The following is a 26,689-nucleotide window of genomic DNA, read 5'->3' on the forward strand; positions in this document are numbered from 1 at the left end:
TAGACAATTTTGTATCTTCTGTGTTAAAAAATATAATTCCAGCCAGGTGCGGTGGCTCACGCCCGTAATCCCTGCACTTTGGGAGGCCTAGATGGTTGGATCACCTGAGGCCAGGAGTTCGTGACCAGCCTGGCCAACATGATGAAACCCCGTCTCTACTAAAAATACAAAAGATTAGCCTTGGCTGGGTGCAGTGGCTCACACCTGTAATCCCAGCACTTTGGGAGGCCGAGGCGGTGCATCACCTGAGGTCAGGAGTTCGAGACCAGCCTGGCCAACATGGTGAAATCCTGTCTGTACTAAAAATACAAAAGCTAGCTGGACATGGTGGCGGGAGCCTGTAGTCCCAGCTACTCAGGAGGCTGAGGGAGGAGAATCGCTTGAACTTAGGAGGCAGAGATTGCAGTGAGCTGAGACCGTACCATTGCACCCCAGTCTGGGCGACAAGAGTGAAACTATGTCTCAAAAAAAGAATTAGCCAGGTGTGGTGGCAGGCACCTGTAATCCCAGATACTTGGGAGCTGGAGGTTGCAGTGAGCCAAGATAGTGCCACTGCACTCCAGCCTGGGCAACAAAAGTTAAACTCCATCCTCCCCACCAAAGAAAGTCTGGGCATGGTGGCTCATGCCTGTAATCCCAGCACTTTGGGAGGCCGAGGTGGGCGGATCACGAGGTCAGGAGATCAAGACCATCCCAGCTAACACGATGAAACCCCGTCTGTACTAAAAATACAAAAAATTAGCCGGGCATGGTGGCGGACACCTGTAGTCCCAGCTACTTGGGAGGCTGAGGCAGGAGAATGGTGTGAACCCAGGAGGTGGAACTTGCAGTGAGCCGAAATCGTGCCACTGCATTCCAGCCTGGGAGACAGAGCGAGACTCCGTTTCAAAAAAAAAAAGCAAAAAATGTATATATTTATATATACTTACATATATATATTTATGCACATTTATATTTATATTTTTTCCTTGTTTTATAGTCATTTGTTCTTTAAAAATAGGTTTGTTGGCAACACATTCTTTTAGTTTTGCTTCCCCTGGGAATGTCTGTCTGACTTTCATTCCTGAAGGATAGTTTTGTTGGCTGTAGAATTTATGGTTGACTTCCTCCCACCCCCGCCTCAGTGCTTGAAAAATGTGCTACTTCCTTTAGTCTCCATGGTTTCAGATGGGAAATCCATTGTCGTTCGAAGTGGTGTTCCTTACAGATCATGTATCATTTCTCTCTGCCTGCTTTCAAGCAGATTTTTTCTTTGTCTGTAGTTTTCAGAAGACTAGTTATAATGTTTACCATTGACCCTAGCCTTGACTTGAGTTTCTTTTTTTTTTTCCTTGGAGATGGAGTCTCACTCTGTTACCCAGGCTGGAGTGCATTGGTGCGATCTCGGCTCACTGCAACCTCTGCCTCCCGGGTTCAAGCGATTCTCCTGCCTCAGCCTCCTGAGTAGCTGAGATTACAGGCATGCGGCACCATGCCTGGCTAATTTTTGTATTTTTAGTAGAGACAGGACTGGGTTTCGTTGTGTTGGCCAGGCTGATCATGAACTCCTGACCTCAAGTGATCTGCCTGCCTTGGCCTTCCAAATGCTGGGATGGCCTCTTTTTGTTTATTCTGATAATAAATTTGCTCAGCTTCTTAAATCTATATGTTTATGTCTTTTACCAAATTTGGAATGTTTTCAGCCGTTATTTCTTTGAATATTCTTTTAGCCCTATTCTCTTTTTCCTGTTGGGGCTCAGTGATACAAGGCTGGACATTTTGCTGTTCCATAGGTCTCTGAGGTTCTGTTTATTTTCACAGCCTGTTTTCTGTTGTTCTGATAGAGTGAATTCTGTTGTTCTTTCCTCAAGTTCAGTGATTTTTTTTTTAATCCTGTCATTTTCATCCTATTGAGCATATCAAGTGAGTTTTTGTTACTGTACTTTTCAGTTGTATAATTTATATTTGGTTTTTAAAATAATTATTTATTTTCTGAGATTTTCTAGTTTTTCATTTGTTTCAACAATTTATAATCGATTATTGAAGCACTTGTAAGAGGGCTGCTTTAAAATCATCAGATAATTTGAACATCTGATTTATCTCAGGGTTAGGGTCAGTTTTTTGGCTAAAATGGGAATTTCACTTGGGATTTTCCTGGTTCTTGGTATGATGGCTGATTTTTGACTGTATCCTGGACATTTTGCCTGTTTTTTTTTTTTTTTTTTTTTTTTTTTTTGTGGTGGGGGGCAGGCAGTGGGAATGTTCTGAATCCCGTTTAAATCTTTTGTTTTAGCAGGCAGCACCCAGTTAGTCTTAGCACACAGGTCCTGCCTTACATTTGTGGGCTGTGGTTCCGATGACAGTTTAACTTTCAGAACCTTTGTGGTGTTTGTCTGCTTGGTGGTTAGATACCACTAGGGCTTCTGTCTCATTTCCCCTGCTGTTATTGCTGGCTGTGGAGGCAGAAGGGATTTCCCTAGGCTGGGCTACTAGGTGTCTCCCAGCGGGGGAATCGTAGTCTCAGGACCCTGGGGACTGAGGGGCTTTCCTGACTGTGGCATGATCCCCTTCCTGTGGGGGACAGAGATCTCTTCTTGAGCCAGACACTTGTTGAGATGGAATCTCTCTACCTGTGCCCCACGGTTTTCCCCATGTCTGTGTGCAGTGGAAGGGAGTCTTAGGCCCGTGTGACCAGAGAGGCTTCCTTGGCCGGGTCACTTGTAGCTGGGCAGTCTTGTGTCTGCCTGCCCTATTGTATATGTCGTGGCTCCCCTAGTTATTGTTGGTGGGGCTTTAGGTTGGGTCTTCTTTTGGATGGTGTAGGACTTATCTGATGTGAGGGGACTTTTGTTTGATCTGGGTCATAGGAAGGAGCCTACCTGAGCTGCCTTTTGTTGTCATGTCATGGGTTGGGAAATGGTGGGTCTGGGTGACCACTTTGCATAGGGAGATGCAAGATACTGTTTCACTGAGCTGTTCTTCCATTTTTGGGGCTACAACTGGTTTGTTTTCTTCTTACCGTCTTTCAGAGTTCTCTTTTGGTTACCTCCTCTGCTATTTCCAGGGTTTATAGTGCTTAGTAGGGAGGAGCTGAGAGACATAGTTCTATGCTGTCTTGTGCCTTGTCATTCACTATTTTTTTCCTTTTTCTTTTTTGAGACAGCGTCTTGCTCTGTCACCTGGGCTGGAGTGCAGTGGCACAGTCTTGTCTCACTGCAGTCTATGCCTTGTGGGATTAAATCATTCTTGTGCCTCCCAAGTAGCTGGGACTACAGGTGCCTGACACCATACCTGGCTAATTTTTGTATTTTTAGTAGAGACAGCGTTTTGCCATGTTGGCCAGGTGGGTCTTGCACTCCTGCCCTCAATCATCTGCCCACCTTTGCATTTGAAAGTGCTGAGATAACAGGCGTGAGCCACTGTGCCCAGCCTCATTCGTTCTTAGGTGCTGGAATTTTAAAAAGCAATGAAAATGTCAGAAAAATTTAGCATTTATTTTTCTGCATTCTGTAAATTATATCACTCAGGGGTCTTATAGAGGTAAGGAAACATGAGAACCAGTCAGGTTAAATGACTGGTCCTGGGGCTCTGTTGGTTGTTAATTGCAGAACACAGATTAGAGTTAGACTCCTCTTGATGAATCCACTATTTGTTTCTTTGTAGCAAACTAAGTTGAAGACTTCTCTAGAAGAAAAGAGAACCATTGCTATGCTGTAATGCTCTGGGCTTTATAATGTTAACACACAAAAGAATTTATACATCAAGTGGAAAACCTCTCAGAATACAGGAAAGGAATCCAGTCTTCAATTATATTAAGAGTGAATGACATGCTGTGTTTGTTTCAATTTTAACATTAATCATTTTTTGTAAAGTCTAAAATAACATACCGTCTGTTTTTTACTATAAAATATTTGAATGGCCTTATAAAATGTTTCTTGCAAAAGAAAGTTATCTCACTGGTTATCATCATCATCTGTATTATACTTCAAAGAGAGTAAAGAATATGATGAGGATTGATGGCACCACCCAAACAAATTAACCTCATAGCTTAGCATTATGTGGGGCTTTTCATCAGGTCATCGCTGTTTACTTCACAGACATCAGATACCTCTCAGTTCTCCATGAAGCTATTTTTCCTCTGCTGCAGAGATGGAGAAATGGAGAAACCCAGAAGTTAACTGTTAAGTTATTTGTAATGTTTTTTTGAAGTCCCCAGGGATTTTACAGAAGATAGAGCCAGAGTTGAACTCATCCCAAAACTCTTTGGAGGTCTGGGATGGGAGGCATTGATTTCTCTCCCTGAGGCACGGCAAGAACTAGGCAGAGGAAATAGGACTAAACACTGGCCCTGCTTAATGTCGCTTGAGTAATGATGACTAAAGTGGGGGAGGAGTGGGGTGTCTGAGGATGGACTGGCTCTGTTTTTCTTCTTTCCATATGGACTTACTCCTTTTGCTTCTGCTTTTGTTTTTCCTTCCTGTTCCCTACTTAATAGTCTTGCTAAAAAATATCTCTGACCTGTATTGAAGAATAGAATTAAACGTACTGGTTTTTGGAGAACTTTTCCCATCACTCATAGTAAAACTCCAACATCCGGTGATCCGTAGGCTAAAATGAGATGTTCAGGAGTTAGGGTGAAACTTCCTAAAAAAGTGATACAGTGTGATGATGGTTGATTTTGCAAACTTGTTTTCTGTAATACATAATATAGCTGAGCTATGATCCTAAAGGTAAGGTAGTAGGTGGTATTAATGCCAACCATGTACCGGCTGCGGCTCAGACTCAAAGACTGTTAGCATTGGGCAGCGCCCCCTTTGGACCATGTTTGTAGCCTCTCTGCCCTCAGCAGAGTGTCTCTACAATATAAACAGTGGTATTTGTGTCTCATAGTTACTTGTAATGAAGCAGCCTGTTGTATTGCAGGTGGCCAATTCTGCTTTGCACTAAACCTGCTCTGCCTCTCTGTAACTTCTACCTACACTGGCTTTTTGTCGGGTCTCTAGGACCATGCAGGGTGAATCTAATAATTGTTCTTGTTAATATCTGTCAAAATTCAGAACAGATGTTGTGACTTTACCTTCTCAAAGTAGTTTCTCATCAGTCTTGAAGACTCTTTATCCTGCTGTTTTCTGAATGTTCTGTTTTGCCAGTATCCCTTCAAAATGTAGTCCTCCGAATGAAACACGGTGCCCCCAAAGTTTTGGAGAAGTCCTTCGCTGTGTGGAAGTACAGATTGTGACATGTAAGAGTTGGGTGTCTGTAAATTCTGTTTATCAACCTCTCTCCATTTTTTCCCTTAGTTTTGTTTATTGCTTTTTTATTTTTTTGAGATGGAGACTTGCTCTGTTACCCAGGCTGGAGTGCAATGGTGTGATCTTGGCTCACTGCAACCTCTGCCTCCTGGGTTCAAGCAATGCTCATGCCTCAGCCTTTTAAGTAACTGGGATTACAGGTGTGCACCACAATGCCAAGCTACTTTTTGCAATTTTAGTAGAGATGGGATTTCGCCATGTTGTCCAGGTTGGTCTCGAACTCCTGGCCTCAAGTGATTCATCTGCCTCAGCCTCCCAAAGTGCTGGGATTACAGGCATGAGCCACTGCACCCAACCTATTTCTTTTTCTTTTTTTATTTGATACATAACTGTACATGTTTATGGGATACATGTGATATTTTGATACATACATATAATATGTAATGATCAAATCAGGGTAATTGGGATATCTAGTATCTCAAACATTTATCATGTGTTTTGGGAACATTTCGTATCTTTTCTTGTTATTTTGAACTATTTTTAATTATAGTCACCCTACTGTACTGTCAAACACTAGAACTTATTCCTTCCATTTAACTCTGTACCCATTAGCCAACCTTTTTATTGCCCCTCTCCCATGCTTCCCTGCCTCTGGTAACCACCATTCTTCTCTCTACCTCCATGAGGTCAACTTTATTGGCCCACACATTTGAGTGAGAACATGTGATACTTGTCTTTCTGTGTGTGGCTTGTTTTACTTAATATAATGACCTCCATTTCCATCCATGTTGCTGTAAATTACAGCATTTTATTCTTTTCTGTGGCTGAATAGTATTCCATTGTATCTATCTGTAGACCACATTTTCTTTATCCATTCATCCATTGATGGACACTTAAGTTAATTCAGTGTTTTGGCTGTTGTGACTAGTGCTGTAGTAAACAAGAGGTGTGCAGTTTTCCCTTTGATATCCTGATTTTCTTTCCTTTGGATAAATATTCAGTAGTGGGATTGCTGGATCATATGGTAGTTGTATTTTTAGTTTTTTTTTTCTTTCAGGTGCCAGGGGTACATGTGCAGGTTTGTTATACAGGTAAATTGTGTGTCATGGGGGTTTGGTGTACAGATTATTTTGTCACCCAGGTAATAAGCATGGTACCCAATAGGTAGTTTGTTTTTGATCCTCACCGTCCTCTTCCCCTCCACCCTCAAGTAGCCCCTCAGTTCTGTTGTTCCCTTCTTTGTGTCCATGTGTAGTCAGTGTTTAGCTTCCACTTATAACCGAGAGCATGCAATATTTGGTTTTATGTTCCTGCATTTGCTTAGGATAATGGCCTGTAGCTCCATTCATGTTGCTGCAAAGGACATGATCGTGTTCTTTTTTTATGGCCACATAGTATTCCATGGTGTATATGTACTACATTTTCTTTATCCAGTCTACCATTGATGGGCATCTAGGTTGATTCCATATCTTTGCTATTGTGAATAGTGCTGTGATGAACATATGTGTATGTGTCTTTATGGTAGAATGATGTATATTCCTCTCTGGGTATATACCCAATAATGGGATTGCTGGGTCAAATAGTTCTGTTTTAAGTTGAGAAATCTCTAGACTGGTTGAACTGGTTTATATTTCCATTAGCAGTGTATAAGTGTTCTCTTTTCTCCACAGCCTCGCCAACATTTATTTTTTGACTTTTTAGTAGCCATTGTGACTTATGTGAGATGGTATCTCATTGTAGTTTTGATTTGCATTTTTCTAATGATGAGTGATGTTGAACCTTTTTTTATGATTGTTGGCCACATGTATGTTGTCTTTGGAAAAGTTCTTGTCCTTTGCCTACTTTTTAATGAGGTTGTTTTAATGAGGTTGTTTTTTGCTTGTTAATTTGTTTAAGTTCCTTATAGATTCTGGATGTTAGACCTTTGTCAGATGCATAGTTTGGAAATATTTTCTCCTATTCTGTGGGTTGTCTGTTTACTCTGTTGATAGTTTCTTTTTGCTGTGCAGAGGCTCTTTTGTTTAATTAGGTCCCATTTGTCAATTGTTGTTTCTGTTGCAGTTGCTTTTGGCATCTTCATCATGAGATATTGGCTAGATCCTCTGTCCAGAATGGTATTTTATAGAGTTTTTATAGTGTTAGGTTTTACATTTAAGTCTTTAATTAATCTTGAGTTGATTTTTTTATGTGGGGTAAGAAAGGGGGTCTAGTTTCAATATTCTGCCTGTGGCCAGCCAGTTATTCAGCACTATTTACTGAATAGGGAGTCCTTTCCCCATTGTTTGTTTTGTTGAGTTTGTCACAGATCAGATGGTTGTAGGTATGTGGCTTTATTTCTGGACACTCTGTTCTGTTCCATTTGTCTGTGTGTCTTTGTACCAGTACCATGCTGTTTTGGTTACTGTAGCCTTGTAGTACAGTTTGAAGTTAGGAAATGTGATACCTCCAGCTTTATTCCTTTTGCTTAGAATTGCTTTGGCTGTTCAGGCTCTGTTTTGGTTCCATGTGGATTTTAGAATAGTTTTTCTAATTCTGTGAAGAATGTCAATGGTAGTTTGATGGGAAGAACCTTGAATCTGTAAATTGCTTTGGGCAATATGGCCATTTGAACAATATTGATTTGTCATATCCCTTCCTCTTTTAAAAAGCTAGTTCTTAGAAAACCAAAGCAAAATAATAATTTATAATTAGGCCAGGCATAGTGACTCATAATTCCAGCACTTTGGGAGGCTGAGGTAGGAGGATCACTTGAGATCAGAGTTTGCAGCCACAGTGAGCTATGATCGCACCACTACATCCTGGGCAACAGAGCAAGACCCTGTCTCTTTAAAAAGTTATCAAAAAGGTAAATTAACTATCTTGCTCATGTAATATTGCCTACAGTGCGGATAACACACCTGTGAAACTTCAGGCCAACACAAAGGGCTAATCCAAACTGTCTCAAACTTAAGATTATTTACTCTTCAACCCTGAATGCTAAAAAGAAGCCCACAAGTTTGTACTCTGCAATATTTTCCACCCAATGAACACTTTATTATAATAAAATTTTTGTTTATAAAATCCATACTTTCATCTACTCAGCCTTTTGTTTATATTTATTTAACTCACAAGAACTACCATGCACACATGCTGAGGGAGCTGAGTGACTGCCCAGGCAGGGCAGATTTGCAATGCTGAGAGCTTTCCCCGCCCATCTTACCACCTCAGTGTCTGGTGTCTAGGAGGCTTTCCAGGTCGGATCAAATTTACTCTAAATTTGTCTAAATCGGCTTTCCAGACATCATACTTACATATCTCTATTATCTCACTTTTCACAATGTTAGTCTCATTTAGACTTTTGTGTTAGTTTGTCCAAAAGTGTTTCAATACCAGATTACAGAAATGCCAGAGTATAGTAATCCGATAACATATATCATTATGTATGATTATTGTATAATATATAACTTATTAATATCATCTGGCATTATATAGTACCAGATTATAGTTATCAGAGGAATTTTTTTTCTTTCTTTGGTGGAGGGGATGGAGTCTCACTCTGTCGCCCAGTCTGGAGTGCAGTGATGTGATCTTGGCTCACTGCAACCTCCGCCTTCTTGGTTCAAGTGATTCTCCTGCCTCAGCCTTCCGAGTAGTTGGGATTACAGGCACCTGCCGCCAAGCTGGGCTAATTTTTGTGGTTTTTGTAGAGATGGGGTTTCACCATGTTGGCAAGGCTGTTCTCGAACCCCTGACCTCAAATGATCCACCTGTCTTGGCCTCCCAAAGTGGTGGAATTACAGGTGTGAGCCACTGTGCCTGGCCTTATTTATTTATTTATTTTTACTTCTGTTGAAAATAAAAAGCTTGTATGACCCAGCATACTGGTTTTATCACTCATTAAGTCACAAATGGCACTTTGAAAGTTGCTGCTTCTAGATCAGTGCCTGTCTGCAGACTGTTGCTTATGATAAGGAGTTTGCTTCTTTAATCAAGAAAATATTGCTGTGGGAAAATGTTAAACTAAACAAAGGTGCTCAGTGACTTGGTTAATTTACATTCTGTCCAGATTCCTTGTCTGGCAGGGATCCTGTGACTAACCCTTCAGGCGCCAGCATATTTTCTTTTTTGAGACAAGGTGTCACTCTGTCGCCCAAGCTGGAGTGTGGTGATGCCACTACAACCTTGAATTCTTGGCCTCAAGTGATCCTCCAGCCTCAGCCTCCTGAGTAGCTGGGACTACAAGTGTATGACATCCTGCCCAGCTAAAGGGGCCAACATTTGGAATAGCATTGCCTGTAGGTGCCACGAAACTGCCCCTGCCACCCAGTTCTAAGAAGTGGATCCATTGGTTTTCCAAGTCTCTAGTAGGTGTGAAATCTGGTGAAAGGATGCTACACCTATTTCATATGTCAAATTAAACCCAACAGCCCAGTGCCATTTAGTGTGGGGACAGGTTAATTCTGCTGAACAGTTTAAGAATGAAACTTTGAAAATGGCAACGTCATGAGTTAGGAATTGGAGAGACCTGGGTTTGATTCTGGTTTCACTGTGTGACATAGTCTACTTCCCTTGAAGTCTGTCCCCACCCCACAATCCATGAAATGGAGACATAAGATCTACCTTGTAGGATTTTAAGGATTAGGAATGATTTTATGTGAAATATCCTGCATAACAGTAGATGCTTACTATGGTTAAGAAGAATTTTGAAACGATAATTAAAGCTCTAAAAAAGAAAAAATATGGGTGATTGTATTAGGTAATAAAAAGTATGATATGAAACTATTGTTCAAAATGTGATACAAGAAGAAAAGGAACAGAAGAACTTATATTCCAGAATTATTTTTTAAAATGTATGACAATTAGAAAATTAAACTGAATTTTTCTAAAATGGCCAGGAATGTAAAGAGGTGGGTATATTTTAAGTGTGTAAGTGACAGAAGGAACTGTCTTCTTCAAAATAATGGAAAACATTTGACTACCTAAAATATAGAGTTCAAAAGCATAATCAAAAAAACGGCAAATACTTAAAACCAAATTATTGTATATCATACTTGTAATAGAGAAAATAAAGACTGTACATCAGTGGCATTTTATACCAGAGACATAATTGTAATCAAATAAATAAAAATCAAAGCACAAAAATCAATTTTGAAAAAAGTTGAACAGATAGAATGATGAACCCCATATCACTTGGTGACTAGAGGATGCTGGCAATCTCCTGCTTAGTGTCCTTTGAACTGGAGCCTGAATTTTATTAATGGTCCAGAAAAAGTTCATGAAGGTCCTCATCCTCCTTTGGTTGTATGTGTGTATAGGAGAAGAGGGAATCAATGATGAAGTTAAATCCAGAGTATCAGTAATAAAAAGGTAACTGGAAAATGTGCTTTATAGGCATGTGGATCTTTGTTCAATGAATAATTACTTCTTACATGTCTTTGTGTGATCTTTTCAGTAATCTACCCATTTAGAATCAAAGCTAATTGAAGTTGGAAAGTATAGATCGCACATCCTGCCACTGTGTGCATCTACTTTATACACAACGAACAACTGTGGGACCCCAGTTACAAAGGCTGTTGGAGGTGAGCCCACTGAGAGCTGGCTGGGAGTTTCTTATGCAGGTTGTATTTGGATTTTGGAGGTGAGAGAAGTGCATTCTAGGAGGAAGGCAGAGCATGTACAAAGACTGCAAGGAAGGAAACAACTTTGGCATCTTTTTTTTTTTTTTTTTTCCAGGAACAGAAGGGAGGCTATTGAAGCTGAAGTTAGGTTAGCTTAGGGGTTGATGAGGCTGCAGAGTGAGCAGAGATCAGATCATGCAGGGTCTTTCAGACTCTGGGAAGGAACTGGATTTTATCCTGAATACAACAGAATGATACTGAAGGTTTCAAGCAGGGGAGTAAGGAGATCCAATTCATATTTTAAGTTAAGTTTTGCTGCTGTGTGGGAGTTGGGTTGGAGGAAAGAGTGGGAGCAGAGTAATGTGTTCACAGTGGAGATAGAGAAGTGAGCAGATACGTGGGATGTTTGCATGTAGAGTGGATGTGTAGGGGGTTAAGGGAAAGGCAGGAATCAAGCCTGATTTGTCATAGAATTATTTCTTGCCAAAAATTACAACCTAAAACATTTGGCATTTTGGAGCGTTCTCAACTCTGGGCCCCCTCTGGTTCTGCACTCTTCTCGGACCTCATTTTAGCTGCCTTTTCTGCCTCTGCCTCCTCCCTTCTGTTCTGCTCTCCATTTGTGAGTCTCCTTAGTTTAATTCTCTATTTTCAACTCTAGATTTCCTCTACTTTTTCCTTTTAAAAACAATTCTTGCCAGTTGCCCTGGTGGCACCTGTTGTCCCAGCTTCCCAGGAGGCCGAGGCGGGAGGATCTCTCCAGCCCAAGAGTTCCTGGCTGTAGTGTAGTGTGCGATGTTAAGTGTCTGCACTAAGTTTGGCATCAGTATGGTGACCTCTTGGGAGCTTGAGGAGGAGCCAGCTGGCCCAGGTCAGAAATGGAGCAGGTCAAAACTCCTGTGCTGATCTGTATAGCATCGTGCCAGTGAATAGCCACGGCACTCCAGCCTGGGCAACATAGCAAGACCCTGTCTCTATAAAAACAAGACACCATTCTTTATTTAATCACCTTTCTTCAAATAATCGACAGTCAAAATTTCTGCCCCTGACCTTTATCTGCAACCATTTGTAGAATTTGTGTAGTTAATCTGCTGCGTTCTGAAATAGCTAATGTGCATTTTTTTCCCTTGACCTTAAATTAGCTTCCTCTCTTGACTTCCCTTTTTCTTTTTAATGGTTCCACCAGTCTTTGTCATCCAGACAGGATAACTTAGTAATATTTGATTCATTGTTTTCCTTCACTGCAATTCAACATGTGAACTCCAATATTGGTTCTAGGTTGTTGGTGAAGAAACTAAAGCTCGGAAGCATTGTCACCTGCCCAGAGTCACACAGCTGGTCACTGGTGACACGGGTTTGTGAGCCCCACTCTGACTTCAGACCCACATTCTCAATCACTGCACTATACTATATGCCAGCGGTCCCCAACCTTTTCGGCACCAGGGACTGGTTTCATGGAAGACAGTTTTTTCATGGATTGGGTTGGGGGATGGTTTTGGGATGACTCAAGTGCATAACATTTATCATTAGATTCTCATAAGGAGCATGCAACGTAGATCCCTCACGTGTGCATAGTTCACAATAGGGTCACGCTCCTCTGAGAATCTAATGCCCCTGCTGATCTGGGACCTGGGGGCTGGGGAACCCTGCTATAGGCCAAGGAGATTTAGGATAACACTTTTCCAAAAGACACCTAACCTTACTTTGTTTTTAAAATATGCTAAATTTTAAGGCTGAGACTACTGCTATGAAAGACTGTTATACTATCATTTAGTATATTCTCTATAAGTATGTCACATATAGTATCTCTTTATAGAGATTTTCAATTTCTTATGGCAGCTTATTTACATTCCTCCTTTTTGAGGGGGAAGAAGAAAGGAGTGATATTGAGTGGTGGGCACAAGATTCTCCCTTTTTTCTTCCCCACCATTACAGGCCAGAGATCATTTACCCTTGCTCTTGCAAATACTGTTTCATTATTCGAAACATAGTTGGCCATCTGGTGAAAACTGTGATTTAAAACTTGCATTTCTTTTATTACTGATGAAGTTGGAAACATTTTTTCGTGTTTACTAGTGATTTCTATTTTGTGAATTGCATTCATTGTTCACAGTTACCATTATCCCCATTATTATTATTGGCCCTTAGCTCTGAAACTTGGTAGAGATGAATTAAAAGGTGCAACCAGTCTTCTAACCTCTGCATCAGAAATTGGGTTGAAGATGTCTTACATGAACCTGTGGCTTCTGAGTATTTAACAAACTTTTATATTAACCATCTGAATGTTTACATCTCATCTTTACAAATTCTGGAAGTGATGATGCAGAGTTGCCAGTTTGAGAGATTCAGGCTCAGCTAGAGAATGTGTTGGGCCTGAAGTAATGCAACTGTAAATGTATTTGTGAAGAACCTAAATGCACATACAGTGCTTTGCCTTCACACCAAAGACCTCTCTGTAGTGCCGTAAGGTATGGTGAGGGCAGTAGCCCAGATAGAGGACCCTCAGTGACAGTCCCATCTTTTAGAACAGAGCCCAGAGAGTTAGGTTCTTGCAAGTTCAATCTGGGGAGTCTTCCTAAAGCCATCATGACAGGGTCTGTCACTTCGTTAACTCAACAAATATTAATTGAGCGTCTACTCTGTGCCTCATTTTGTTCTAGACCCTGTGGTTATGGCAGTGAACAAAATGCGTAGAACTATCCCTGACCTCAGAGTTTCCCTTTGGAGACAAGTTGAGCTCCCCTGGAGGCTCTCCATTCTTGACTTTCTCAAGTCTAACTCCTTTTTTGCTTCCTAGCTCCTTGCCTTAATCCTCTTTCCTGTGGCCCTTAGATCAAGCCTGGCTTCCTCTTCATTTTCAGTGTTCTCTACTAAGTTCAACAGCTTCTGTTAACAAGGGACTTCTTTTATTCCTGGCTTCACCATGTCCTAGCTGCAACCCTCAGTCCCACCCAAGTCAGGCTGGTAAGTGCTGGCCCCAGGCCCCCATTGTCCTGTTGTGATAATTCTCTTTGTCTTGTAGTAGCTTCTCGTTGGAATACTGGCCATTCTTTTAACACATTGGCTTCTGAAACAAGTGCAGAACACGTGTGAACCCACTGTGTATATTGGGATTCACTACTCCCTAGGGAGTTTGGTCTACCTGAGGCATGTGACTTGTGCAGTTCTTCAGGTAACAGCCCAGGAATGATAATCTTGACTTGTAAGCATGGCCACATTATCCTGCAGCCCTGACTGTCCCGATGATTGGGTACCATCCATTCTTTGTTTTGTTTTGTTTTAACTTACTTAAAAGCAGTTTATGCTCAGTGAAGAATATTTGAAAAATACTGACAAATATGAAATGGCTTTGTTTGTTTGTTTAAACACTGGTTAAGGTTTTCTTTTGGTGGGGGAGCTTACCTTCTAAACAACTGTTTTATGTGCAACTGCATACTTTTCTCCTGCTTTCATTGATGTTTTACAAGTTGGCATTTATGTCTTACCTGTAATCTGCTTGCAGATTGGTCGCTAGCCACTTGCAGAGTGCATTTAACAAGAGTGAGCTCCAATATAAAGATGGTGATTTATTTCCAAAGCTAACCTAGAGGAAGAAGCGCAGGTGTCCCACCTCCAGATGTACCCCTTAGCTTTTGGAGCAGAAAGTGGGCACTTTTAAAAGTCAAGGGAGGGTGTGAGCAAGGTGGGGGATACCTGGGTTAGCTTGGTGTCTTATCAATGAGGTGGCTGAGCTGGTGACCACTGGCGTCTTCATGGGCGTGACTAGGCCATAAACCCCTCAGGTGGGAGAGAGTAGTGGGCATGTTTTTCAGCTGTTCTCTCAAGGCAACCTCCTGATGGATGAGAGTTCCATAGCAGGCATGCTTTGGTCTGTAAATTGACTAACTCTCGAGGACTTGGATGAACTTAGTAGGGAATGGCGGGTGAAGGAGGGAGTAAAAAGCTATTTTTTTAGCATTTCTAAAAGGCTGCGTAGGAAGTGGGGAATGAAAAGAAGAAAACATCTCTTTGAAAAATGGGGTACTTGGTTACATATTTATGTAACACCTTCTCCCTCTTTGAACACAGCTAGTTTTCAGGAGGTCCAGGCCTGTGTCAGTGTGCTCTAGGGTGCTGTGGGTTACATTGATTCTGGGGTCTGCCTTTACCTTACTTGTGAGGAATACTTCAGAGACCTCACTATGCAGCCAGCACATTCATTTTCTAACAGCCACGTTTCCAGATTTTCTTTCCTTCCTTCCTCTCCTCCTGTTGGCTTTGTGTTCCTCAGTGTGGCTCTCCGTTTCCTGCCAGTCTTCCTGGGAACTCTTCCTTCCCCAGGAGCTGCCCAGAGAACCTTTCCCCCACCTCTGCTGCTTTCTTCTCTTCTAATATTTCAACATAATCAAGATATTTTGATTATTCACATACATTTTACAAGGACATTGTAAAGAAAGGGCCTTGTGCCCCAACCGTGGCCTGAGCAGTGTTTGTTCCCCGTACCGAGGCAGCATATTGCGATGGTTTAGACTGAGAACTGAACCCAGGGCCCAAAGCCTGGCTTTACCATTTAATGTGATCCGACTTCTCTGCGTCTTCTTGCGCTTGTCGATAAAATCCAGTGTGAAAATGTCCATGTAATTTGGTATAGTGAGCATTAAATGCACTAATACATGCAGAGTACTCACTTGGAGCAGTGACTGACACATAGGGAGTGCTAAATAAGTATTAGATGGTTATTGCACATACTTAAACTGCTTGGAAGCACTGGTGTGAAACAATTTTCTAGCTAATAAAGATTGTTCAAATGTCTTTATGTTGAACACAGTTCCTTTTTTAAATGGCCCATCTCATGGATTCAGGTACTGCCTGTTGAAATTTTTTACGTGGATTGGTTTCTGCCTTTAGGAGCCTTTAAAAAAAATAAATAAATAAATAAAAGAATTGTATGTGTTAATGTAGTAAAATCTTCAAACATAATTTTGGCTTTTAAGGGATGTTTTTATACTCACTGGCCTATACTGGAGTTGTCACTCACGGCCTCTGCTAGCTACTTCACAGCTCCTGTGAAGGACACCGCTCTGCCCGCAGCCCCTGCTGGGGAGAAAGCTCTCTGAGGACTGTGTCCTCCCTCTTCTCCTTTTCCTGGGGTGGCTGATTTGATTGGGATGGGACACCAGAGAGCTATCTCTGTCATGGCCTTCCATGGGAAAAACATGAGCCAAGCCAGTTTGATTCTCTTGAAAATTTTAATTTGGGAAATCAGAAGGAAAAAGTCGTGGGAGCCGAAATTGTAAGAATGCCATGAGCTAATGGCATGAGGACAGGCCTGCCTGGCAGTGACATGGCAGCAAACACAGAGTCTGACAGCAAGAATTAATACAAAGTAGAAGAGAAGATGTGACAATTGCACGCGACAGAGAAAACTAAACACAGAGAGAAGCCAAGTTAGGTTAATGGCAGAGGCCCAGGGAGAACATCCCAGACATAGCTCTACTTTCTCACAGCAAGTTGCTCACGTGTTTTCCTGGTCTCTTTGTAATTGTATTCTCATTATTTGAGGCTTTGCATTCAAAAGCTTCTAACTTAACAGCACCTGTATAGCATATGTAGTCCTTTTCCTTTCCCATCTAAAGGATTACTCTCATTCTGTTCTTGTTGCCTTAATACCTCTTTTACAGTTTACAGTGATATAAATTGAACTCACTTTTTAGTACTGTCTTCAAGTCTCCATATTCCATGCTGTATTTTCCTGATAGCACTAATTTATTTTCTTCTTTTTTTGGGAATATGTCTTCTATTGCACTCCTGTGGAATTTGCAAATCTGGACCCCTCAGTTCCTATGCAACACGGGGTGGTGATTTCTCTCAGATCTAGGGCGTGGACTCCTTAGGGCAGCAGCCTCAGCCTCTTTGTATTCATACAGTACTGTGGGCTGTGCTGAGCAGGTGATAGATGCCCAACAAGTCATTGGTCATTTCTCGTGGTTCTTTTAGTTCTTGTCGTCCTGGCTTATCTTGGATCAGAAAAGAGGATGCTTTAGCACAAAAGAGGATGTTTTAGCTCTTTGCTAGGATGTATCTTTTTTTTTTTTTTAACAAGCTTTACATTTATTTGAAGGAGAATAAATATTGAAGAATTTGAGAGAAATGAGGGAGTTACACAGTAACTCTGGTCTTTGATTAGTAACTAAGTTTCTCATTTGTGCTGTGAAATGGTGATACTCCAATGGCAGAGGAGTGAACAAGCTCATATTTGTTAAGTGAGATGAACACCTGACATCTAAATCCCTACTAATATTTGCTTTGGGCCCTAAGTGTATACTGTGGTTAACAAAGTAACTTGTCTTGACATTACTCCCGCATGTGGGTTTGTTTTTCTTTTGGTATTCCTTTTTTTAGCATATTTGGGAAACCACTTTATTTGCCAAGTTACTGTATTTGCTACCAACATGTTTGAATAATGCTGTGTTTTGTCATTGAATGTAACTTCCATGATCTTTAAAAACAATGCTTTGAAATAGTGTTCTCGTCTGTATATTGTGTCTCTCATGTCCTAATTTCTTCTTCTTAAAAGAACACAAGTCATATTGGAGCAGGGCCCATTCTTAGTGACCTCATTTTAACTGATTACTTCTGTAAAGACCCTAGTTCCAAATAAGGACACATTCTCAGGTTCTGGAGGTTTGGATTTCAGTATATAAATTTGGGGAAAATACAGTTTCAACCCATAATACAGAGGAACCACCACCCTACTAATTACCATAGCACCCATAAACCAGGCTTCCTTGGTGTCAAAGCCAAGAAGCTTAAAAGATTTGTTTGCACCTAGAGCCCGCAGTCATTAGGTTGAGACTTGTGAGTCTCACTAGATATTGGCACAGTTACCAGAAAGTCCTTAAAGGACTCTCTTCATCTCTCACCTGGATCAGGACAGGAGCCTCCTAACTTGTCACCTTCCTGCTGCCCACCTTGTCCACCTTCAGTCTGCTCTCAACGCACGCATCTCTGGGTTCCGCTACTTCCTAGTCATATGACCTTGGGCAAGTTGGGTAACCTGTGTCTGTGTCCTCGTCTGTTGTAGTGATAGTTAACCAAATCTACAAATGTAAAGTGATTAGTAGAGTACCTGCTGTTAAAAGGTGTGGTAGCCAGAATGGTGGCCCTCCAGTGACGTCCTGTCTTAATCATCCCTGGAACCTGTGAACATGTTATTTTACATGGCAAAAGGGACTTTCAGATGTGATTAAAGACCCTGAGATTGGAGGGGGGGTTATCTTGGATTATCTTAGGGCCTGTTGTAATCACAGTGGTCCTTAAAAGAGTCAGAAGAGATGTGATGACAGAAACAAAGGTCAGGCTGGGCACTGTGCCTCACACCTGTAATCCCAGCACTTCGGAGGGCCAAGGCAGGAAGATCACTTGGCCACAGGAGTTCAAGACCAGGCTGGGCAACGAAGTGAGACCCCCCATCTCTTAAAAGAAAAAAACAAAACAAAACGGTGTGGTGGTGGTGTTTCATGCCTGTAGTCCCAGCTACTCAAGAGATTGAGGTGGGAGTTTCTTATGAGCCCAGGAGATCAAGGCTGCAGAGAGCTATGATAGTGCCACTGCATGCTAGTCTAGGTGAGAGAGTGAGATAGACTTGCCGACACCTTGATTTTAGCCCCATGAGACTTCCCCCATTTTAGACTTCCGACCTCCAAAAACTGTTAGATAGTAAATTAGCGTTGTTGTAAGCCACTGCATTTGTGGTAATTTATTACTACAGCAATAGGAAACGAATAGGTAAGTGTCAGCTGTTTTATCTGGTTTTCCTGTTCTTACTGTAAATAAGGTTTTCTTTAAACAGAGGAGTCTGTGGCCAAAGACAGTTGGAAAATGAGTGGATTAGGTGGTCACCAGCATTCTTGTCCCATCTCCCATCCTGATGTGGCAGGTACTCTCTCTAAGACAGTGCCTAGCCCCAGTAGTTTCTCAGCATTTGTGGAATGTTTAGGGAGGGGTGGGTGGTGGTCTCCAGTGTGGAGCCGCCTGTGGGATTCTCTCCAGTCCCCACATCACTCCTGGAGGATTCTTATTAATTATTTGGCTATTTTGGTATTTGGTTGTTCCTTCATGTGCCATATTGGCCTTGAGCTCTGTGTTCCAGGTTTATGGATGTCTTTTGGGGCCTTACACCTTTGTGGGCTCCACTGGTTTTCCTTTTACTGCATAAATTTGTCACTTCAGGTCATTCAAGTGACTTCAGATGTTATATATTCTGTGATAAGAATTCATTACACAGACACCCCAGGCAAGCTGAACTCAGAGTTAGGGTCAGGAATGCTTTACTGGAATAGAGCCAGAGACTATGTTGGGTCATGAGTTGCTTCTAGAACAGCCTGTGATTTGGCCTTTAGGCCTAAACTAGCCCCGTGATGCATTCTGGGCTTATGAGTTGTTTGCAGCATTTTTTTAAACCTACAAAATGAGTTAGTTATTTGCTTTCTTTTTTAACCTGTACAGAGAAGCTGTAATGCCATTTTTGTATATAGTACCACTGCTGCTTTTGTAAAGCAGGAAAACATGAAAGTGTGAAGCCAGTCTATAGTGCTAGAGGAATTTCATTTCACTTCAAGTTTCTTGGATTAATGTCAACATTATTTCCCTGGCATGAAAGATACTAAGTTTTTAGAGTCTGTACCCTTTAGATAAAACATGGAAGAATTTTGGTGCATGTTTTGATGTGCAGAGTCGGGGGCAGCTCCCTCAGCAGACCTTTGTGTAGTTGATAATCTAATTATTTGGCACTCTACATAAAGAATGTGAGCTTCCAGGTGCAATTTGTCTATTTTGAAAAGGGCTGTGGAATCTATTTTGATTTATAAAAAATCCTGTATTCAGATTTAATGAGTGACAAGAGTATATTTATTGACTATATCCTTTTTCTTTTAAAGCCATTAGTAAAACATGCCACATTTTTAAAAGCATCTCCATTAGTGTTTTCACTGGTGGGATGAGAAGTTGTAGGAGTTAGTAGTGACAACTTCATGACCAGGGCTCGGGCTTGTAACTTAAGGGATTATCATGCACTGAGAGTGGTGGCTAGATGGGCAGTCAAGGTAGGGTGACCCAAACAGAGATGCTCCCCACCTCCCAGCAGAGTGTCTGTCTGTCTAATATCTCATGGTCTTAACTAAAAATTATTGATAAATAGGTGGCTCTGCTATAAGAAATAATTTTCTCATTTGTAGAATCAAGGACAAGCAGTGGCAGTTAAGGCCAGAATGTGGAGGCTCTCCACACCTGAATTCAAACTGTGGTTGGATCTCTGCATGTGGTATCCTACCTCTCAAACTCAGCACATCTCAGATAGAACTCTTCATCTCTCAAACTGCTCCTAACCCTGGGAAGAATTAGATCACCTACACTGTCTCTCCTATTTGCCTGCAGATCAAGACACAAAAATTCAAGTCTGGAAGACTCTGAAGTGGCGAGTTCATTTGAAGGGTGCAGGTCACATTCATTCTTCTGTGTTAGCTGTGCTTTTTATGCAGTCAGACTTGGCATTATCCACCAATATATAACAGCCTTGAGGGTATCTCAAGAGCAGTATTAATTCACAATACTCAGGAATTAGCAGGCAGAGGAGAATAGGGGGCATGGAGGTACAAATAAATGGTTTTTCCATTTACTTACAATTCTGCACTAGGGTCCTTTAGAGAGCCTGACGGTTTCACAACAGTTGAGATCTGGGCAGAGGACCTGAGAATAATGTGAAATCTCTTGAAAGATTGAATGGTGTAATGGAAAGGACATTGGTGGGGGTCTGAGAAACCAGGGAGTTGATCCTTTGCCTCCAGGACTTATTACCAGCGGTGTAAAGAGGTGTGTGACTTGATCGAGTCACTAAACTATCTCTGAATCTATTTTTTTTTTTTAAAGATAACACTAACACCTACCCTCCTGGTGTATTAAGAGTAATTGAAATAATATTTGTAAGTCAGTTAGCGTAGAGCAGGCACTCAATAAAGGTTAGTTGGTTAGGCTGGGCGTGGTGGCTTACGCTTGTAGTCCCAGTACTTTGGGAGGCCGAGGTGGGAGGATCAGCTGAGGTCGGGAGTTCGAGACCAGCCTGACCAACATGGAGAAACCCTATCTCTACTAAAAATAAAAGAATTAGCCGGGCGTGGTGGCATATACCTGTAATCCCAGCTACTTGGGAGGCTGAGGCAGGAGAATCACCTGAACCCAGGAGGCGGAGTTTGTGGTGAGTTGAGATCACGCCCGTTGCATTCCAGCCTGGGTGACAAGAGTGAAACTCCATCTTAAAAAAAAAAAAAGTTAGTTGGTTAGTGTTCTCTTTTCTCCCCACCCCGCATCTAACTCAGGCAGAGAGATGTTGCTGGTCTTTGTAACTACATTAATCAGTGAGAAACTGCTTGGGTTTCATGTGCAATGATACTGGAAAGAAAATACATTTAATGGACTGCATTAAGTTTAGCAAACTGCCTTATGCTTTTGTTTTGAAAGGAAGAAGACATCTGTAAAATATGAACTGCATGGGAAAATAAATTTAAAATGTATAAAGTAATGGAAAGGCAATTACATTTATAATTATTCAAAGAAATAGAATATGGTGTGGTCAGATTTTTAACAGTGGAAATTTTGCATAATAAACTCTGGTAACCCTAGGAGGAGATCACCAGGAAGGGGAAAATGAGTAACAGAAATGCTTATGTTTTAAAATGAAGAAGTGATATAACTATAATTCTTAGCACAGGTGTAAAGCATGCTATTGGAAATACATCAGATTGGTTATGCAAATGAGCCCCAATTTAATCTGTTACAAACATTTTCAACTAATGAAATTAGGCATGAAATGTTGAAAAATTGGTGCATTTAAGTTTTAACTTTCCAGAGAGCCTACTATTCTGACCATAAGAAACATCATCTTTAAAATAACCTGTAGCTGTTGATCTAGTAATTTTGGATAAAATAGTGAAACAGCTCCAATGGAAGAATATATAGTTTATGCCAGTCTATTCATAGCAATATATAAAAAATACATAGGTAAGTAAATGTAAGTATGTTCGTATATATTCTGTGAAAATGTACACAGATAAACAAGATCCTATTGCGATCTGGCAAAGCAAAAAGCAAAATAGAATAATATGTACTACTAAAAATCATAAGTCCACAAACTATCAATATTCAGAAATAGGTACATGAAATAAATTTAAAAAGAAAGTCATCCTATTATATCTTTTTATTTTGTATTTTTTTGAGGTGGACTTTCACTCTTGTAGCTGAGGCTGGAGTGCAGTGGCGTGATCTCAGCTCACTACAACTTCCGCATCCTGAGTTCAAGCGAGTCTTGTGCCTTAGCACAAGTAGTAGCTGGGATTACAGGTGCCCACCACCACGCCTGGCTAATTTTTGTATTTCTAGTAGAGATGGGGTTTCACCATATTGGCCAGGTTAGTCTTGAACTCCTGACCTCAGGTGAACTCCTGACCTCAGGTGATATGCCTGTCTTGGCCTCCCAAAGTGCTGGGATTATAGGCATGAGCCACCTTGCCCAGCCTATTACATCTTATTTACAGTTTTGGCTGCTGTTTCAGGGATATAGAGAAGCACAAGACTGACAGCTGTCGCTTCAGGGAAATGAAGTTCCAGCGTGGGAAGATAGGTAACAACGTGCAAATATTGACTAAATAAATTTGGGTGAATAAGTGCTGTGAAGGAAGTAAGACGGCAGTAGAATGGAGAGGAACCGGGTACCTAGGACTGGCCCTATCCTAGGAAGGCTGAGGCGGGGAGGCTTCCTGAGCTGAGCTGTGGTGTTGGAGGAGTGAGCCAGTAACGATGTGGGCTCAGGGAACAGAAAGTTAAGGGTTTTCGGACTGGAGTGAGTTTGGTATGTGTGAGCCAAGAGCAGCCAGTGTGTCTAGATCTTAGAGAACAATTGCATGTTGACCTGGTTTATATTAGGAACTAAGTTATTTTATTTATTTACTTTTATTATTTTGAGGCAGTCTCACTCTGTCATCCAGGCTGGAGTGCAGTGGTGTGATATTGGCTCACTGCAACCTCTGCCTCCTGGGTTCACGCCATTCTCCTGCCTCAGCCTCCCAAGTAGCTGGGACTACAGGCATCCGCCACCATGCCTGGCTGAGTTTTGTATTTGTAGTAGAGACGGGGTTTCACCATGTTGGCCAGGCTGGTCTCCACCTCCTAACCCCAGGTAATCTGCCTGGCTCAGCCTCCCAAAGTGCTGGGGTTACAGGCGTGGGCTACCTCGGCCAGCTGTTTTTTTCTTTTTTTGGAGACAGAGTCTCCTCTGTTGCCTAGGCTGGAGTGCAGTGGCACCATCTTGGCTCACTGCAATCTTCTCCTCCTGAGTTCAAGTGATTCTCATGCCTCAGCCTCCCAAGTAGCTGGTATTAAAGGCGTGCACGACCATGCCCAGCTAATTTTTGTAATTTTAGTAGAGATAGGGTTTCAGTTTCACCATGTTGGCCGGGCTAGTCTCAAACTCCTGGCCTCAAGTGATCTGCCCACTTTGGCCTTCCAAAGTGCTGGGATTACAGGTGTGAACTACCACACTGGCCATATTTTACATTTTAACACAACCAAATTTTATTTTTCTTTATCAGTTATCTTTTCAATCACCCCCAAACCTAATGACTAAAACAGCAGCCATTTATTTCAGTGTGTGCTTTACTCACTGGACAGTTACACGTCCCTCTGAACGGCCTCATGCATGTATAGTGAAGCTCTGCCTCTGCAGGCTGGCTGGCTGGCTGCTGCGGCAACTAGGGGGCCACTGAGCCAGGAGTCATTCATCAGTGAGCCAGCAAGCCTGGGCTTGTTCTCATGGAGGACTGAGGGTTCTGTGAGAGTGGAGCAGAGGTGTGTAACATTCCTTGAGGTGGAGGCTCTGAATTGGCACAGTGTCACTTTCTCTATATTCTGTTGGCTACAAGACTAGCCCAGGTTCAAGGGGTGGGAAATAGATGAGTTTCCATGGGAGGAACTGCAGTGTCAGTGCACTGAGATGTGCCTACAAGGAGGGCTGGAGGATTGGTCCATGCTTGCAGTCCATTCCATTTCGCCTTATGCTTGGTGCTTTTCTTCTATACTTTAGGTGTAAGAAATTACAATCCTATATGATCCAACATTTTACAGTTTTGCCTTTTCATATTTAGGTCTTTCAGTGTTTACATATTATTTTAAAAAATTGAGAACAGCACGATAAACATGAGGAAAATGAAGTTTCAAAACTGACAGTGGGGAATGTTAAAAGGGTTAGAGGCTGTGCACGTGCCAGAGCAGGGGCTATTTGGGGAATCTTTGTATCTTCAGCCCAGTTTTACTGTGAGCCTAAAACTGCTCTAAAAATAGTCTGTTAAACAATTTTATTACCATAATATGACTCATCTTCATTGTGACAGTAATGTGTGAAGGAGACATACAGGAAGACAGGAGCTGTGTGAAGTGCAGAAATCAGTGAACACCTTCTTAGAAAGTGCTTTAAACCAGAGGCAGGATTGTATACTTGTCAGGCTGTGGCCTTTGGACCAGTGGTTCTGAAGAATAATTAAGCCTTTGCTGCTATTATTTGCAGCTGTGCCAACCTTACGCAGATTACTCAACGTCTTTGAGGTTTGGCCTCTTTGTAAAATGGTATAATAATCTTTATATATCTCTTGAGAATTTTTGAATGAAATGAAATATGCATATCACCTAGCATGGTGCAAGGCCTGTAAAATAAATGTTAGCCTATTTTAGAAGTAGTTTTCCACTCTTCTGTTAATCTCCAATTAAGATGAGGATCTCTGTAGGTCTTTTGCAGAATTAATTGTTCCTACCATTTCTTCTTGGCCTTCAGTTACCTCCCTGATGCTGTTTTCTATGAACATTCTTTTTGAATCTTCTGGGTTTCTCTGACTGGAGTGGTTATTTGGCAATCGGTTAAGAGCAGCTGGTTGGCTGACCTTGGGCTTTTGAGATCCTTATGTTTGAAACCATGGCAGGCATCCAGATCGCATCAAGCCACTATCAGGTGTGTGTGTTCCTAATCACAGCCTGAACTTTAGAATTGGGCATGTCCTGACTGGAATGAGGAGAGAAAGGGAGAATACTTTAGGGAACAGTGTGAAAGAGTCAGATTTGAGGAATAAGAAGGTGGGGGAGGGAATAAACATTTCTCCAGCGTCTGTTCTGTGGCAGGGTATAGACTAGAAGACAGAGGCTACCTGGAGCGTGCCAGGTTGAAGATGGCGGGCCATTTGGCAAGGGAGTTGGGTCATGCCTTCTCATAGATCGAGTGGAGGACAGCTCTACAGCTTTACCAATTTTAGGAGGAATAAATTTCTTTTATGGCTTGACTTAAAACAATAACCCAAGTCATCGTTACACTTTTCTTCCTAGGTTTGTCAGTGGCCCAGCGGAAGTTTGCTCATTCACTCAGAGATTTTAAGTTTGAATTTATCGGTGATGCTGTGACAGATGATGAACGATGCATAGGTAAATAAACATGAGATTTTGGTTTGTTTTCCTTTGCCATGGCCACCAAATAATCACTCCTTTCTTGTTACAGATGCTTCCTTACGTGAATTTTCAAATTTTTTGAAGAATCTGGAGGAACAGAGAGAAATTATGGTGAGTTGAGAGGGGTGTAAATTAATAAGTCAGATTTCAAGGGGGAAAAATCTGGATTTGGAAGCTGGTTCTGGTAGAAGTTGTGATGCATTTATCTCTGAGTACAGTAGTGCATTGTAATGGAAAGATGAGGTTTCAGGAGCCCTGATTTCTAGTTCCATGAGGGGGCTGACCACAGTCAGAACTTGGAGAAGCTGCAGGACCTCCACCAAGGCCTTGCTTTTTTATCTGTAAAGTGGACAGTGGGACCACATCACTGCTTTCTAGCTTTTTGTTGCAGCACAGCACTTTCATTTATGTAGACTCTCATGCAGAAGCTTGATATATTAGGGGAATAAAAGCAGAAAAGCTTACGTAGAAGCAGAGGACAGCTGGGCAATGTTAGCCCCTGACTCATACCCCTGTAGATTTCTAGGCTGCGTGGAAAGGGAGAGAACCTGGGCCTTAGAGGTCTTTGAGATCCCACTTTGCATCAAGATTCATAATCATAACAAGAATAAGAAGAACTACCCTTGGCCAGGCGTGGTGGGTCATGCCTGTAATTCCAGCCCTTTGAGAGACTGGGTGGGTGGATTGCACAAGCTCAGGAGTTTGACACCAGCCTGGCCAACATGGTAAAACCCCATCTCTACAAAAATACAAAAATTAGGCTGGGTGCAGTGGCTCATGCCTGTAATCCCAGCACTTTGGGAGGCTGATGTGGGCAGATCACCTGAGGTTGGGAGTTTGAGACCAGCCTGACCAACATGGAGAAACCCCGTATCCACTAAAAAAAAAACAAAATTAGCCGGGCGTTGTGGCACATGCCTGTAATCCTAGCTACTCAGGAGGCTGATGCAAGAGAATCGCTTGAACCCAGTAGGTAGATGTTGCGGTGAGCTGAGATCGCACCATTGCACTCTAGCCTGGGCAACAAGAACGAAACCCCATCTAAAACAAACAAACAAACAAACAAACAAAAACAAAAAAAAAAACTAGCCAGATGTGGTGGTATGTGCCCGTCGTCCCAGCTACTCAGGAGGCTGAGTTGGAAGGATCACTTGAGCCCAGGAGGCTGAGGTTGCAGTGAGCCGAGATTGTGCCACTGCCCTCCAGCCTGGGTGACAGAGCAAGACCCTGTCTCAAAACAAAACAAAACAAAAACTGTCCCCCATGGAGTGCGCTTCATATGCAGTGCTGTACTGAGTGCCTTAAGTGTATGATCTCATTTAACACGCACTCAGCTGTAAATTT

The 26,689-nt window shown here is 41.9% G+C and overlaps 1 protein-coding gene across 1 annotated transcript in view; it reads left to right on the top strand.

The window, feature by feature from the left end:
• Window positions 1-26,689, top strand: part of ARHGAP10 (Rho GTPase activating protein 10) — a 341,688-nt gene that overhangs the window by 67,073 nt on the left and 247,926 nt on the right. The window contains exons 2-3 of the mRNA XM_017850073.1: window positions 25,226-25,321; window positions 25,395-25,456. Coding sequence (XP_017705562.1) covers window positions 25,226-25,321; window positions 25,395-25,456 — 158 coding nt within the window. The remainder of the gene's footprint in view (window positions 1-25,225; window positions 25,322-25,394; window positions 25,457-26,689) is intronic.

The sequence above is a fragment of the Rhinopithecus bieti genome, unplaced genomic scaffold, assembly GCF_001698545.2.
Source record: "Rhinopithecus bieti isolate Rb0 unplaced genomic scaffold, ASM169854v2 scaffold_32105, whole genome shotgun sequence".
Taxonomy (NCBI): Eukaryota; Metazoa; Chordata; class Mammalia; order Primates; family Cercopithecidae; genus Rhinopithecus; species Rhinopithecus bieti.